The 17,943-nt window shown below is 38.5% G+C and overlaps 1 protein-coding gene across 1 annotated transcript in view; it reads right to left on the reverse strand.

Annotated features, from left to right (window-relative positions):
- The window catches only part of LNPK (lunapark, ER junction formation factor), a gene marked incomplete at its 3' end in the record, with an annotated part of 43,063 nt that extends 26,241 nt beyond the window's left edge, over positions 1 to 16,822 (reverse strand). The window contains exons 1-5 of the mRNA XM_082001777.1: positions 16,237 to 16,822; positions 10,935 to 10,979; positions 8,951 to 9,138; positions 5,598 to 5,656; positions 2,382 to 2,422 (exon numbers count right to left, since the gene is read on the reverse strand). Of these exons, the coding sequence (XP_081857903.1) occupies positions 2,382 to 2,422; positions 5,598 to 5,656; positions 8,951 to 9,138; positions 10,935 to 10,979; positions 16,237 to 16,314 (411 nt within the window). The 5' untranslated portion in view covers positions 16,315 to 16,822. The remainder of the gene's footprint in view (positions 1 to 2,381; positions 2,423 to 5,597; positions 5,657 to 8,950; positions 9,139 to 10,934; positions 10,980 to 16,236) is intronic.
- Between the last annotated feature and the right edge of the window lie 1,121 nt (positions 16,823 to 17,943).

Raw genomic sequence — 17,943 nt, forward strand, 5'->3', positions numbered from 1 at the left:
TCCAACAGGGGGAAAAAAAAAAAATCCTCTCCCTCCCCCCTTCCCTTTATTTTACTTGGTAAAGGTTTTTGCTTTACTAAAAAGTAGGTGTTGCTAGTTATTCATAGCTACCAATAGTCCTAAGGAAGTTAATCCGACACAAAACCAAATCTGAATATTATCAAAACCAAATTACTACAGAATGCAATTTTATGAGTGGTTTTATCTAAAACACAAATTGTATTCTGTCTCATTACCTGCATCCCCTTTCAGCTCATTTCAACATGCTGAAAGTTTCACATATGATGACCTAATTTTAATGCTTAAATGAATACCTTTAAATTATGATGAAACTCCTGTGTAAAAAAAAATACCAACACCACACTGATTCAAGCAGTTGCAATAAGTCTTCAGTTTCTGGGTCCTTTACTAGGAACCAGGCACCCACAAGATCAGGAGGTTATCATGGACTTTTTATTCCCCTCAGATTGAAAAATAGCGAAGTTATAGGCTATTGGACTTCCCAGAGCTCTGTTTTACTAATCCTATTTAGAAGTTTGTCTTTAATCATTAAAGCTTGATATGCATATATACTAGTGGCAATTTATATTTCCAGGTTTAAACTCTCCGTAGTTACACTGCAGTTTCTATATTGTTCACAAAGGATTTGTGCAGTTTAATTTACTTTGATTTTTTGCTATTCAAAATACACATTTACATCTTGTTTCAACAGCATCAGTTTTCAAAGTAATGACACTCTACCCTTTATAAACCAGCTTTTTCATGACTAATCTTTTATTCAATGCCTCTTCTTTAAAGAAGTGCTTCTCACACACAAAAATTCAGCATTACTAGTTCTTCCACAATAGATATAAAAATTTTCATGAGTACAGAAAAATAAACATATTTAACTGAAATGAAGGCTTTACATTTAAGACTCAAAAAGCTATTCTGTTCTCCATTGTGCTTTTTCCTGTTCCAGGAACTTTCCCTCCAAATCTACTCAATGACTATGTAAATTGGAGAAATTAACTCATTTCAGTTAAGCAGTTTTCATAAAGTTAAAAACACAGTTATACTCATTTATTGCATTCTTAGGAAATGCAAGCCCCTCAAACCCCTTTTTATCACCTCTCCAACCAAAAGACACTTCCATTTAATTAGATTCCTTAATATAAAGATTAGCAGATATTGCTCTTTACCAAAAGACAAAGACAGAATTAGGTTACAGGTTATCATTTTTACATCTACATCTTAAAAGTGATAAAATAACAGAGTGGAAGATCAGTGAAATCTGTTTCCCCTGTAAAGGCCATATAATACCAGACTCTTACCTGACTCCTTTTTGGCAGCTTTGCTTTGGGTTTTCTATTGATTTAAGCTAACATGGCAAAATCCAGAAGGCATGAGGTGAAATTCATCAATAAAGCTTCATAATACAACTTTTGAAGTTTTGGGGCAGAGGAAGGGCTGTTAGGGGGCAAGTTGGTTTTTGGTTGGTTGGGGGTTTTTTGTGTTTTGGTAGTGATGGATTTTAAGTTTTGCCTTGCAAGGCAGGAGATTAAGCAACAATGTAAGTAAACAGAGAACTTCCTTACAGAATGATTAAATAGAGAGAAAACAGCTTTCAGTGTTAACAATTTTGCAAAGAGTGCAAGTTATCTAACACTTGGTATCTTTTCCATTCTAAATTTGCCTTATTGAAGTTAAGTGTTGATCCAGTTGAAGCAAACAAAAGTATAAAACTCATGTATGCCAGGTAACTCATTCACACAGCTCACAAAATAGATGACCTCAAGACACGCAATAGGATTGATACATGACAAGATAAATTTTTTAGAGGAAAGAATATAATAATTATGTAGTACAAAAATAAGATGGAGGAGGATGGGAAATAAGTGGTGATGCATTTCAATATAAACAGTAATCTGTTACTCGATGAAAAAGTGAATCCCGACAAGATGGAAGTCCTTTTTGCTATTTATGAACAAAACATTAAATGACAGAGTAACTATTAAAGATATAGTTGCACTCCATGTTCTTAAATCAGCACATCATCTAACACTTTTTATAATCCTAAAGTAAGAGTAGTAGTCAGCAATGAGTAGGTTAAAGCATACATTTCCATTTTCTGACAAAATAAAAATCACTCTACATAGATGTAGCAACAGTAGTTTTAAGCCAATCTACAAGGAGACAATTTATTCTCATATGCAAGCAGCCCTTTGTAATTTTGGGGCAAGGAAAACCTTGTGTGGTACTAAAAATGTATGAAACAGAGGAGTGATAATAGTTTCACCTTCCACTCTTCACCTGTGTATTACAATCAAACTCCACTTGTGGAGATGCAAAAACACTTCAGTGGACCATAACAACTAGCTTTTCTTGAAGTTTTTACTTACTATTTTTTTCTTTTGAGACTTTAATTCTTCCAGTGCATCATCTAAAAGAAGGACATCATCCATTAGTTTTCAAATATAAATAAGAGGTAATTTTAGCACACTCTGAACATTGACTTCACCCTGTGAGATCAGGAACAATTACGCACTGACCACTACCACCCTACAACGTTAGTAAACTTTGTATAAAATAACTAAAGTTTTTATGTGAAAATAAATCATTTTAAATCCCAAAACTGCTTATAAATTATAGCCCACTGTTATCCCTTTACAGTTATAACTATTAAAAAGCTTTATGTACCATTTCGTCATTAAGCAAACCAATTCTAGCCAGTGCCCTGCTTTGACCTACATTAAAACTGGTACAACAATGGACCAAATACACTTAATCTCATGAGTCAAACTACAGAAAAAAAAGCTTGAGGTCTAAGTATTAATATATCTATTTGAGTACCAGATTTACTGGCTTCAGTATTTCATGTAAGCCTCTTAACACATGCTAGTTTTAAATGCCAGGTCAATTCTCAGCTTCAAATCTCAATCTCTTTCACCCTTTCAAAAAACCCCCAGTTTTGTAAGAAAAGCTATCAGAATGTCATTTTACTAATAAATGTTATTAGACTCCGTTACAACTACTAGGCACAGCACCTAACCTCTCCAAAAGGGAGGGGAAAAAAGAAAGGTCAAATGCACATGGGATTTCCCTTTAAGTCAGTGCTTGCAGCTTGTCACTCATGGAAAACTCCCTGTATTAAACCACTGCCTACTACAGAATATAGTCTCTTGATAAATCCGTTTTCTACTACCTCCTTCACAGCAAGAAGAATTTAACAAAAACTTTACAACTTTTTCCCCTTCTAAGCTCTACTGGGCACCGGCAGTTCACTTCCTGCAAGATATAGCTAATTTTACCCATTTTTCAGTTTTCTAAAAAAGAAAATGCTTCATAGAACTACATGAAACAAAAAAACCCCAAACTGAATAAATATACATAAAGATACAAAAAAGAATTTAAGCATGCTACACACACTTTCTAAAGTTACTTCAGGAACACTACTGTTACTTGAAATTAAGGAAACACGTAATTACTTGAACCCATTTTGATAGAATGAACCACTTTATTAAATGTACAAAATACTAAAACTGAGCATGTACATATTTGAAAGTTTATGTAATGAAAAGGTAACTACAACAATCGCTTATTAGTTAAGACAAATAGGACATGGAAGAAGACCATTTTTAGCACTGGGCTGGACCACAGAGGATAGACAATTCCAGGAATTATGCATCTTCAAATTAATAAGGTACTTCCATCCACCAAATTTTACATTTCTATTAGAACACCACCTCTCATGTAGCCCCAAGATTAACACCTTGAAATGCACTGCAACATGCAGACAAACACCACGATATAGTCAGCTGTTAACAGTCATTTAAGAAACAGAAGCTGCTTTTGGTACAGAAATGCCTAGAACATCTTCAAGCATAGCCTCCCACAAAGCAATGCAAGCAGTTTAAAGCGTGGGAGTTTGTTTCTGATCACTTTACCTCCTATGTTCAATAAGAACCTCATGAAACACCTGCCCCTTCAAACATAGCCAAATGGCAATTACTGCAAAGTACTCTCAAGAATCTCATCCTAATTAAACATATAGAACAAAAGAATTCATACTAGAAAAATCAATACCTGCAAGATACCTCTTATTTTCCCCACACTTTGGGACAGAACAGCCTAAACCTTCCCCAATAGTTCTCTGCCTGACCAGTCTTAAAAACTGAAATTCCGTAATCTACATCATCTGTCCTAGGATTTCACCAGGAATTTTCCTCATTCAGAGCATGGTTCCCAAACCTGGTGCATGCCGGTTATTCAGCATAGAGCTTTACAGTATTAGATAATCATCTTCAGTGACTCAATGTGTTCTATCAGCTTATGCCAGAATAAAAGGCTAGCTTTGAGCCACTCAGTTGCCAGTTTGCTCTCAGCTACATTTTCTCCTGCTTTACTGCTGTAACTCTTGCACTGCGCATTTGATTTGTCTTCCCAATACAGGACTTGTATCTCTGAGGTAAAACACTTAATTTTTAACCAATCTCTGGAACAATGCAGAAATAATTCCTTTTGGCATGTTCTAACATCTACTAAAACCCTTTATACATAGGTTCAACAAAAGCACTAGACTTGCTTATATGCTAAAAACAGCAATAAAGACATTTAAGCAAACCAGAAAGACAGACATACATACTTTTTTTTTCTTAGCCAGCAAATATATATTCACTTTAGAAATGAATCACACAGCACCACAGAATATATGGACAATTTTATTTCTACACAAAAACGTACATCCTATGCTTGCATATCAAATGCAAACATTAAGTTTAAGAAAAATTCCAAAAGTGATGTTTAACTCTTAAGCTGGCACAAATTAAATACATCATGTTGTTCTGCAAGTCATAAAACATAGTGCAACATTCAGATTTTCCTCTATTATTGCTCACATCACTGTGAGATATTGTTACAGGCTGGACTGCTTTCAAAGAAAGTTTCAAATTAATTCTAACTGCTGCAGACAACTGCCACAGATGCAGTTTTTAAATTCTGCATTAGAATGAATCTGTATGTTCTGTAACAACTATATATATTTGAACACCTGCTTCACTTTTTTTTGTTACATGAATCCCAGTTTTCCTTAGCTCTCAAAACAGCACAAAAAACCTGCTTATCCCTTTTCCACTTAGGAAAAAACGTAAGCATGCTTTGGAGGACTTCAAAGGAAAAAAAAAAAATCTTTCTTGACAAATAATTAAATACATCTGCTATAAGTCTCTTATACATCAAGATAACAGATTAAGACTGCTAGAATACTTGCAAGACGCCAGTATTAAGGGAACTACTACTATTGTTTGTACTTCCTTTTCTTCACTCCTACTTCTGCACTACATTTTACTCTAGTACACTTTGAAGTGTGTAAGTAAAGCGTGTAAGCAAAGACAGAAGAAAGTTACCAGAATTTTGTAAGTGAAATGAAAGACTAAGCAGCTTCCTGTTCTTTCAAGAACTGTGTGAGAAACAAGTTTAGCTAATGCTACCCATTTCAGCATCAACCAAAACACTACTCTCTTCCTGGAAGCCAAATTATCCAAAACATTTACATTTTCATAGTAAGCATCATTCCCAACTAGTTCCATATTCTTAAAAAAAGACAAAAAAATACTTACTATTCCTTTCTGTCCTTTTGGAAAAGAAAAAAATGAGCAGTGTTCTTATAAACCAGATTCTTTAAAACAGAAAGAAGAATTATATTAATTAAAATATATTACAGTAACCATTTCTGAAGTCATTTAGCAAACAGGTCAGTTAATGCAGAAGACCTACCCGATGAGATTTAACTTTGCAAATACAAAGAACAGAAGTCTTCAAACAAAATTTATACAGAAAACTAAAAATTAAATTATATCTTGTCAACAAAACATCAACATCGACCTAAATAAAATCCTCCCGTCTGTTAAAATTTAACCAAGCATTACTATAGGTAGAGATACTAAGGAGGCAGCAGCAAGTAACATCATTATTTGCCAAAGTGTTCAGTGGGAACTTTTTAAAATCAACGTATGTGCAGCTAGATGAAAATTACTTAGTCATCACTTCTTATTTGATAGATTTATGATGCATGTTATCCAGAAAACCAAGCTTACCAGCTAAGGTCCAAAATTAAGACCCAGGAGATTTGTGGGAAGAATTCAATACCAATGAAAAACATAAGATAAGGTTATTGTACAAATGTTCTCCCAAGCAGAGTTAACTGACCTGATTCCTGGCAATTTTAGAGCTCTGAATCCACTCAGTTTCTGTAGGGTTTCAGCTGACTTAGCTCAAACAATGGAGCAGTTTATCTGTTCTCAAGATAAAGTTAAACTGATCTATGATCATTTTACATCTGAAAGGTCTCTGCAATCATCAGGATTTCATTTGTTTTAAAGCTTGGAATTGCTTATAATTAAATAAGTTGACACATTTCCTGGCAAGTTATTTGGCCTAAGTGGCAGATCTCATACCTCAAGCCCTTCCAAGCATCTTATCCAAAACCCTCCTAGTGCCAAGAACTATGTTATAAAGCCTAAAGTAGCAATGTTTCGTTTAAGAAAAAAATTCTTAAAGGCTAGAAAGGTTCTCGGAATAACAGCTAGCACAAGAAGGCAGGCAAAAGGCTCTAAGATTTCAAATAAAGTTTTGACTTAATTCATCAGAACACTTTTTGCATTTATACAATGGTTGCCCAATTCAAAATGCTTTCAAATATTAGCAACAGAAACTGAGTTAGGTAAATTAGATGAGACAGCTGGAACGCAAAAGTAACCTATCCAAGATCAGAAAAGCGGAGAAAGAAGTTGAACTCTATTCCATGTTCAAAGGTGTGCTGTAATAAGTACTCCAAGAATATGGATGGCTTTGCCTGCTTACACAATGCAAGATATGTCTCTTCATGAAGTATCAAAAGAAATGCTTAATAAAGAGTCTTCTACCTAAAGCTGTACTCTAAGCTAGTAGATATATGGTAGGACTTCATGAAATAAAAAAATATTACCTCTTTAAGAACTTTGACGTAAAAGTTTAATAGCTGAGCATTTCAGACCAATTTTACAAAATAAAAACATATTTCTCTGAAATTCTGAACATGAAAGATGAAACAATCTAATTAAGATGAAAATTATTTCAAGAAGAGCATCCATCTAACATGCTAATATATTTCTTCAACTTTTCAGATATTTCAATACACATTTAAAAGATGCTATATATTCCTAAAACTTAACTCACTCTACCAGCATCAGTAACTTGCTGAGACCCTGAGGGAATGACCTAAGGCAGAAATAAGTTGGTGACTGACTGCAAGTTGGAAAAGGCAGACATGTTCCAGTTTGATTAGGGCTGAAAAATCTCTAGAGCTATTACTGGGTGGCATCAGGCATTCAGCATGGAGTCACCTCTTGACCGAGAACAAAGACAAGCTGGCAGTTGCTTGCCATTCATATCTGCCAAAAAAAGATGAAGGGGAATAGCTCAAGAGAAAAGTCAGATAAACAGTTGCAAGTCATAAGAGAACAACAGTCTAATTCTGAAGGTTAGTAAGCAGATATCTAAATCAGAATTTTACAGAAACCCACCATTTAATAAAGAAAAAAAGAACTGGAATAGAAACTAGAGAATAAAAATCCAATGTGAAAATTCAGACCACTGCTAGAAGCCATCACCTTCAGTAATAAAAGTTTTCATTTCTACACTAATCCTAACATACCTAAACGAAGGGAGGCTGGTAATACCTCCTCTTCTCCAAGCCTTCCCTGTTAGCATGAGCAAGCCCCACATGCTAACAGACTTGCAAATCCTTGTCTTGAAGAACACAATCAACTCATATTGCCAGCAAAGATTAATCTGAGCTGTAATTTCTATCCTTTCCAGTCAAGATATTGCTGCCCATGTACCTTCTCTACAGGATTCCATAACAGCAGCATATTAGTACATTATGCATAACAATATGACATACAAAAAGCACCTTCAAATATTTTTTTTGCACGTTATGTTATGCTGACCCATACTAATCAAATTTGCAAAGCCTTAAATATTTACATTTGACTTTGCCTTTCAAGTCTAAAGCTAGGGCACTGACAAGTCATGTTTTCGTACAAAGATGCTGTACAAACATCAACAGTATTTATGACATTCATTTCAGCAAATTAGTAAATACACTGTGCTCCCCATTGGTAAAAAAGATGCTCAGTAGGTTGCTGCTTCTCTTTGACAATCTGGGGGAAGGGGAAGCAGGGAAGCTGCTGTTTAGTGAGGTGGAAGCCCATTTTTTCTATTTTTAGAAAAGTAGTTTTCTTAGAAAACAAAAGCCACTCAGGAGGATGAGCAGCCAATCAGCTCAGCAGAACAAAAAGTAGACAATACTTTCTCCTATTCACATCCAATGATGTTAGGATATTTTCTGGTTGAAGAGAACAGTCAATGATTTTCCAGAAAAACCACTAATTATGTAATACTAGTCCTCAACATATTTAGGCTGATGATATCTCAAGTCACTTCTGTGTTTATAGTCACCTAATATGTAGAAGTAAGTTTCTCCATTCATTCTTTTATTTTTTTTCCCAATTTTATATGCCGCATTTTACATATAGGCAACATACCTTAGGTCACTTTCATACAGTAGTGTTACTTTTCCAAATAGCAGTAGAAATAAAACCCAAGATAATATTCTTCTGCTTATATTACATTACCTTGCAGCTGTTCAGATACAGGTCTCTCTCTAGCCCTAGTACAATTGTGATAAGCCAAGTAACTTTAGATGCTAACATCTTTTGATGGTAAGACTTAGCTCTACAATAAACCCAGACCCATGAGAGACATTTCCCTCAAATCCAAATAGTTAGGCAGACACTTTATTTTAAAAGAAAAAATTCTGCAAGTTATGACAACTCAAGGATCGTCAAAAGCAAACCCAAACCCCTGCTGAGATGTATTTTCCATCTCCTTTTATCAAAGAGACAGTGGGGGGGGGAGTATATTTACTTACATCAATGGAAATGCAAAAAATGGAAGTGTCATAATCAACCTTGCTGTCCATTCATCAGGAAGACACCACAAATATACAATTAAGCAAGTGATAAGGTAAAGAAGTGAAGAGTAGAGAAGCAGCCTTCCAACCCATAGTTTCTGTAGCCTCTGATTTTTTTCTCTAAATTCTTCTAATGTCTGTATTTCCTGCAAAAAAGTAGGGTTCAACCTTATTAGTGAAATTAGTTGGTGGTTTTACTAAGCTGCCTTTAAGTGTTTTCTAAAATTAGCCATATCAATGTGATACTTAATTAGAAAAGTCAAGCAGCTTTTTGATAAATGACAATATTTGCCCAAAGATAACTTTCATAGTATAAATACATCACACTATTAAGGTTGATATAGGCCACTTGCACTGTATTAGCAGTAACACATCGCTACTGGGAAGAAATACTACAAATCAGCACTTTATCTCATTTGTAATGCGTTCTTATATTTGGGACAAGTGGAAAATGTCAATATCTTATGAATTGCAATCTTTACGATCACGTAAGTCACTACCAACCATACTTCACATCCCGAAACTTTCATCAGGCACCTGTGGAATTTCAAATGCTTCTAATATTTTTCTACTAATATGGGAAATTGCTGACACCTCTCCATCATTTCACCTGTTTTCATTTCTGTATTTTCCTCACATTAAGAGTGAAATCCTGAACATCTGAATGATGCTTTTGGCATATTCATAAGTAATCAAGCAATGCTCTGCTGTTACCATTTTGACTGCGTTTCAAGTGACAACGGGACTACTCACACTTTTAATGAAAGAAAAACAAAAAATATCAACAGCATATTTCAAAACAGTTAATTTCCCCATAGAGTACAGACATCTGTCACAAACTCTGGCAAAAAAAAAAAAAAAAATCACAGTTGATTACTGAACAGTCTATTCAGTTATTCTGCCCTTGACCTTACTTACTACCACTACAGTTACAACTCTGTCCTGGTTTCAGCCAGGGTAGAGTTAATTTTCTTCATAGAAGCTAGCGTGAGGCTGTGTTTTGGATTTGGGATGAGAAAATGTTGATAAGGTGCTGATGTTTTGAGTTGTTGCTAAGTAGTCAAGGACAGTCCAGCTTCTCATGCTGGGCTGCCAGCGAGCAGGCTGGGGGTGCACAGGAAGCTGGGAGGGGACACAGCTGGGACAGCTGACCCAGGCTGGCCAAAGAGATATTCCATACCATATAACGTCATGCTCAGTATATAAAGCTGGGACAAAGAAGAAGGAAGGGGTGGAGGGACGTTCGGAGTTATGGCGTCTGTCTTCCCAAGAAACCATTACGCGTGACGGAGCCCTGCTTCCCTGGAGATGGCTGAACCCCTGCCTGCCCATGGGGAGTGGTGAACAAATTCCTTGTTTTGCTTTGCTTGCGTGCGCGGCTTTTGCTTTACTTATTCAACTGTCTTTATCTCAAACCATGAGTTTCCTCACTTTTACTCTTCCGATTCTCTCCCCCGTGCCACCGTGGAGGAGTGAGCGAGCGGCTGCGTGGTGCGTAGTTGCTGGCTGGGGCTAAACCACGACAAACTCTTACACTTAAAACCATACATTGAAGATTTTCTAATGAGTCTGATGAATGTAACTTTGCAGTAGTGACATTCTCCATTACATGGGAGTTTAAACACTAGTATTAATTAAATTGTGTTATCAAGCCAACTTCACATTCATTCCCGTTTCAGGCTCTCTAAATAAAACTTTAGTTTCTCACTACCTATTATACGGTGTTTTGGTTTTTTTTAAAGTGACTAACAGTAAGGGGAAAAAGGGTAGCAGTCCATCTGAAACTCAGAATCTCTATTACATCCAACCGGAATAATTACCAACTTGATTTACAATTCCATGACAGTATTTTACCTAATGCGAAAGAAATATATGGCCAGCCAAAAGGATGCATATTTCTAATCAAAAAAATCAAACAAAACACCAAAAAGCAAATACATACCTTATCAATTTTTTCTAATACTTCTACAGTGGAAGGCTTTGCCTGCTTACAAGGGAAAGAACAAAGATGTTAATCTAACTTTAAAAAGTCTGTATTTTGAGGATTACTGTACATTAACATTTTCTAACAAAAAGACATATTCCTGATAGATTAATATAGTCTCTGTTTTACATAAAGGTAAGAAGTTATTTTACTTTAATAGTGACAAACAGAAGGGACTCTAATGAATCACTATTTTAGAGTTGGTATTACTATTAACTGAAGGCTTCTCTCCTACACCGCAAAAGATTAAAACCTATAATGCACATACAGCAATAATGGATGTGTGGGTGGGAAGTAAAACAAGCAGTGAATTGATGAGTGGAGAGAATGGGCAAAACAAAGAGAATATATACAGAAAACCCTAACCTGAGAACTTAAGCTTTTTATTACTTTTCATTCCACACAAAGACAGATACTCTAAATAAATTATAAGCAACTGCAAATAAGTGTTATCTCCAGTAAAATTCCCCTTAGGAGCAACTTGGAATTCCCTTCTACGAATCTTTCCTAATTTCTAAGAAGAATAAAGTCACTATCTTCCCCATCCTTCAGGCCACAAATTCAAAAACCATAGCCCACATTGCATCACTGTAAAAGCAAGCTTCTTTCTACTACACAAAACCAACATTTCACCTGAACTGTTGCCTTTAAAAAAAGGAGTTTTGTATGGGAGGCTCTAAAATCAACTGGTAATATGCAAAGGCAAACGTAGACTCAAACAACTCACACATGCCAGGGGAGTATTCAAAAACCTCATGCCTCTTCTTCAAACTCAGTACACCATTAAATAATACACAAACCAGTAAAAACAGTTAGGAAGAAAGACTTGTTTAAGTAGCTATCAAAATATTTGTTAAAACAGACACAGAATGATATTCTGAATGTATTCATCTTGACCTAAAATAGCCACCAGTCTTTCAAGTCACAAACGCTGTTATATTTATCCCAATGAAGCATCACAAAACTATTTAGATTTACAGAAAGTGTTGAAACTGTATTTTTTTATATGTGAACCAAACTAGTGCCAGGCCTAGTACTGCAAAGGAAATAAAGGACAGCTGCACAGTTTCACAGTTTAGGGATTTGGCAGAGAATATCTTTGATATTTTCTTTGCCAGTCTCACTACTGGATTTCTAAGTGACATATTAATGGGAAAAGTTTAGCACTAACATTCAACCAGCATCAACAGTCAACCAACAGGCATTAAGATTATTACATTGTTACATGATTTTACTTACCCTCCATCTTGAAATTAATCCACCCATCTTCGATTGTGGACAAATGTTGGCAAGAGCTATCAATCTTCTACAAGAATTCACAGCTAGAAGTGAAGCATTAAGCACTTAGGAGCAATCTAACAGCACAGTCCAAGATTCACAGATTTATTCCAATACCTGAAGGAATCAAAATATTGCATAAAGCCATTGCCTAGTTATCTAGGCTGTCCAGTTGAGACTAGGACAATATATATGTTAGTTTAAAATATCTAGTCTTCTGTTTCATAGGGCATCATTTTTACTTTGAAAATATTTAATCAGAGGAGAGTCCTCAAAAATAGACACACAAAATAACTGCTAAAAAAAGCCACCAATATCCTCCCTCAGAAAAACAAATTTTTAAAATTTATCATTAAGCAGCGTTATCTAAGAAACTGATTTCCAATTATCGCCTCTGCTGCTCATAAGCATAACTCTCAATGTTTCTTTTCAGCTGTCACTCCAGGCATCCAGCATTAATATCCTACTATTCATGAGAAAGTTCATCTCCAATAAGTCTACTTCATTTTCATGCTCTCATAGACAAGAACATATTCTATAGCACTATTGCTCTTCCTTTGTATGATCAGTTTTAAGTTCAAATAATCAGTTTCAAAGAGATTTCACTTACTCTAGGAAAGCACTACACTGGTAGGTGTTCCCTGTACACAACGTACAGTGCAGTCACCGGCACATCAAATGTCCCTACAGCAATTCCAAAGGCGCAAAAGTAGCTCACCCTACACAAATCTGGAACCCATGAAGAGCACTAGTTTGATGATCTGGGTCTAGGTTCCTGAAACAAAAAGGTAGCAACTTCCCTTCAGCAAGTAGTTGGAATCGATTGATTTTGAACCTCAGGATGCCATAATTTCTCTCCCGCCACTTAATTTACAAGTTTTCACCCAGTGCATGAAAAGATGATCAGTTCATAGCAACCCCAATAGTAAACTAATGCCCAACCCCAACTAGGGCTCAAACCCTTTTAACTCTGGAACGAAACAGTAAGACTTATTAAAACAAAGCACTAATCCAGTTAGACAGAAGTGATTATTACCTTATTTATTAAGTTACCTTTGGCCAGAAATTGAAGATAAAGAAACCTCATCTCAATCCAAATTTGTTCCCAAATTGTCTGAGACTGTCAGGACAAATTAATATAATATAGGATACAAATTGCTCACTAGCACAAATGCTACTGCAGTATAGCAACCTCTTCACCTTTTAAGCAAGCCAGGGACTTCAGAATCCAGAAGTACAGGCCCTATGATTTCAAAAATCAATCCTTAAAGATAAGGAAATCAGTATTTGAAAGGCTGCCAAAATTAAGCTAGAACTAATGGACAAATCTGCTCTGAGGCTGCCAAATTACTAGCACAAAGGGGTGAGCTACAGAAAAAGCACAATCACCCCCTGGAGTCTTGAGCAAATTCTTAAAATAATCACTAGCCGAGCAACTCACCTCAGTAAAACAGCAGCAATATTTTTATTTTTCAAACACACAATATTACTCTTCTCTAACACTGAGAATTTTATACAATTGTCACTTTGCAGTTACAGGCGAGTTTTTGCATGACAAATATTGCAGTAGATCTGAGCACACACTTTCTTCACAAATATTTCTACAAGGACAGATAGTATCCTTATTGCAAAACAATATAAAAGCTATGTCAAATAGCCAGTCAAGAAGTTTGTAAACTTAGCACAAGGTTCTCAAGTATAGTTTGCTTCCTTAGCATTGCCACTGCTGTTAGGAACAATAGTAGCTCTCAGTTCTGGACATACAGAGACATGGAGGTACTCACACAGCCTTTTTGTGCGCCATTTTCCTTCAGACCATAGTCTGAGAACCTCTGCAGTAGAAGTGTTAGTGGATCTTTTGGGCATAGGTCATCCGTCAGCCATTGGTGACACCGACCTTTGACAACAACACATTCACAGAGCTATCTCTACACATGTTTTTTCAAAATATCTGGCAAATATGTGAAGGGAAACAGGTTTGACAAGTGTCACCATGCGCATAATTTTACATGAACTATGACGCTGACAGACTTTACTGCTCTGTAAGTCAGTAATAAAACCAAAACCCTTCCCCAAAGAGGTATTAAGGGATTAGGGCCACTAGATTCACATTTACACTTTAGTCACCTTAGTTAGGAGATGATTAATTTTCTATGTTTTCTATGGAGTGTGTCAGATGTTTTCCTTCCCTCCCTTCTCCTCTTTTTGACATGACAACACAAATTGTCTTCAATTGCTTCAGATCCTCCTCGTTCCTCCTTAATTGCCACTCCACATACCTACCACTAATATGCTACTGTTCATGGTTAAGAGTCCTCCTTCCACAAGTCTCCTCCCTTCCCATGCTCTAATCATCCAATTATTGCACACCACTCTTCCTTCTGAAGACTGCATTTCTTCAGCACAGAGCTGTCCTTTCCACTCACTGAGCACTGCTGCAAATGGACTTATTTCCACAAACATTATCCCCAATTTAATACACAAATAAGACAGATGCAACATTTGCTAGCCGTAGGCTTAAAATAGATAACAGAGGTGTTAAAAAACATTTAATATACAAGCTTAAGGAAACACTATTACCAATTTTATTACCTGATTCTCAAAAAAAACACCCTAATTTCCTGATAGCACCTCCTCCACCTCAAAAATACGCAATTTAATTAGTAAAAAAATCAAAGCAGAAGTGCCGCAGTAAGAGTACCAGAGCAGAAAAAGTTTCTCTCTTAGAAGAGGGATGAATCATGCACAATTACAGAAGTCATCCAGCATCCTATTCATCCAGATGGAAAAAATAGTTTGATGACCTCATTACACTTTTATCAAGTCAGTCTCAAATTTCTTCGAGCTGGTTTTTAAGTTTTAAGATTAAAACCTATCAAAAAAAAAAAAATCAAAGTCACCAAAATAGATTTTAATAACTGACATGCTGAAATTCAAGACTAAGACCAAGTCAAGCCACATTAAAAGAAAAAAGGAAGTTAGAAACTTGAAATCACGACTTTGTGTACAGACGTATAGACCTTTCCCCTGAAGGAAGGCAGAATGCTCTTTAAATGAGGTATTTTCTAAACTTAATTACTTCATTTTATGTAAATACTTTCAGATATTTACTATTACAAAGAACACAAGTTCTACCTTTCAACTTGAATCTCCAATTCTGCTCACTAAGTTTCCATCCAAAATTCCTATTCACACACAATTTACTGATCTCAGAAACTTCCACAGTGACCATGAAAAGTCTGTCCTGCTGTGAATGCCGTGGATAAGGGAAAACAAGCATGGCAAAACTAGAAGCATCATCCATCGCCTACTGTTAGCCTGTCCTTGCACCTCTCAGTTAAAACAGGAGAGTGAATCTTGTTCATTTTAAACTTAATTTTCAACTTTTTCTGTTCGGAAGCATCCAATGGAGGGCCTATGCTTTGTAAAGCCTTAATTAAAAAGGCGAATTAGCTCCCACACAGTGGCTCCAAACGGAGCAAGGAGTGGGTGGGTCGGGCGCTTTTTTTGAAGCCCAGGCTTGTTTTGAAGCCTACGAGAGCGGCCGCCAGCGGCCCGGGGAGCGAGCCCGCGGGCTCCCGGGCAGGGAGGATGGCGGCAGAGGTCAGCTTCGACTCCCGGCGCCCGCCTTTCCGGCCAGCCGGGAAAACCCCACGGCTCCACCGTCCCCCTGCTCCCGGGCGGGTGGGGAAAGCGCCCGCCATCCCCTCCCCACAGCCGGTGGCTTCCTCTTCCGAGGCTGCGCCCCGGCCCGCCGCCCACTCCCCAGCAACCGCCCTGGCTGCCCACAGCGAGGCGAGGGAGGGCGGGGGCACGGCCCGCCCGCACTGCCCCGCTTCGGCCCCCGAGGACAGGGGCCCCGAGCCGGGTCACAGGCAGCGCCGAGCGCCCCTCTCCCACGGCCCCGCCCACAGCGGAGACAGTCCTTACCGCGGAGTCGCTCGGGGCCGAGCCGGGCCGCTCCTCCCCCGCCATCACGTACCTGCCGCGGGCCGTGCCGCGCATCCCGCCACCGCCGCCCGCCGAAGGAGGGCCCTGGCTGCCGGGGCGGTGCTCCCATCAGCCCCCGCGCGGCCCCAACAGCCAATCAGCGCCTGGCTGCCGCGGGGCGCGCTGGAACGGGGAGGGGCCGGGCCGGGCCGGGCCGTTACGTGAGGCCATCGGTGCTGGCCGAGGAGCGCCTGGGCGGTAGCACGCTACGCCGGCGGATTGTGCCGCGCCGAAGCGGGTGGTTGTCGGAGGCGGTCACTGCCGTCCCGCCGCCACCGCCGGTGAGGCTGGGGAGGCCGAGCTCGTCCGCCTGCGGCTCTGATACTTATTTACAGAAAAAAAAAAACCTGTTTAAACGTTAAGACGTAGGCACACGAGGGTCAAACTGTCGTGTGAAGGTTTATAGCAGCCTCCTGGCACTTGCCAGAGGAAGACTGCTCTCACTGTCCCCTTCGTTCCGGTAGGTAACCGTTGAACTTACTTGGAGAGAAGGAGCACTCTCTATTTGTTTAACGTACGTTGCTGTAATAACGGTGCCCTCTTTCCTGGTTCTCTACTTTGTCAGTTTTCTGATGTGGTGTCCCTTCTTGGCCGACACTCATCATCGCCCGTCCCCTGCTGAGAGGACTGAGGAACAGAGAGTATTCGCAAGGTCTTCAGTGCCCTGCTCGGAAGTTTCACCGCTATGGTTACACCAGCGGGGACATGTGCACAGGTGTGGAATAAAGTCCTCCAGAGTGCCCTGAAGTAGAAATTCATATGCAGAAGCGGTATGCCTTCAGCTGGCCCTGCCTTGTTGAACTCATATGTAACAACGCATCATCACACAGCCTATAAATGTTGAGGTTTTTCCAGTTGTGGTGGGTTGACTGTGGCGGGCAGGTAAACACCCACACAGCCTCTTGCTCACTCCCCCTCAGTGGGATGGGGGAGAGAATAGGAAGAGTAAAAGCAAGAATACTCATGGGTTGGGTTAAAAGAGAGTTTAGAAAGTGAAGGAAAGAGAAAAAGTGATGCAAGGGAAATAACATACTACTTCCCACAAAGCAGACCATTGCCCGGCCAGCCTCCAAGAAATTGTCTACCCTGGAGGGAAAACCCTGGCACATTCTTACTCTGCTACCCCAGTTTTATTGCTGAGCATGATGTTACATGGTATGGAATACCTCTTTGGCCAATTCAGGTCCACTGTCCTGGCTGTTTCTCCCCCCAACTTCCTGCCCACCCCCAGCCTACTTGCTAAGGGAACTTAGCTTGAAAAAGAGAAAGCCTTGACACTGTACAGCTACTGTTCAGCAATGGCCAAAACATTGCTGTGTTAGCAGTTTTGATACTTCAAACTGGTGTGTTTCTGGAAAGAAGCAGATTTAAATCTTCGTTTTTAAGCTAATATATTTAAGTATACTAACATCTTTTTCCATGGTCTAGCATAGCATCCACTTAAAATAAACCCAAATAATAATGATACCATATCTAAAGGCTTTTTCAAATGCTGCAGCCAGTACTGGCACCTCCAAGAAGCTTCTCCCCCTGTTTTTTCCAGAATTGTCATAAACATCTTCAAGTCACCACAGAATCCAGCCCCGATTCAGGGCTGAACCAAAATTGTGAGGGAGATCTCAGACTCTATTTGTGTTCTTGGGTCCTGTTAGAACAAATAAAATTGATTTTTATGCAGGCCTCCTCCATGAAGTTCTAA

The sequence above is a fragment of the Phaethon aethereus genome (assembly GCF_964289735.1).
Source record: "Phaethon aethereus genome assembly, chromosome: 6".
Lineage (NCBI taxonomy): Eukaryota > Metazoa > Chordata > Aves > Phaethontiformes > Phaethontidae > Phaethon > Phaethon aethereus.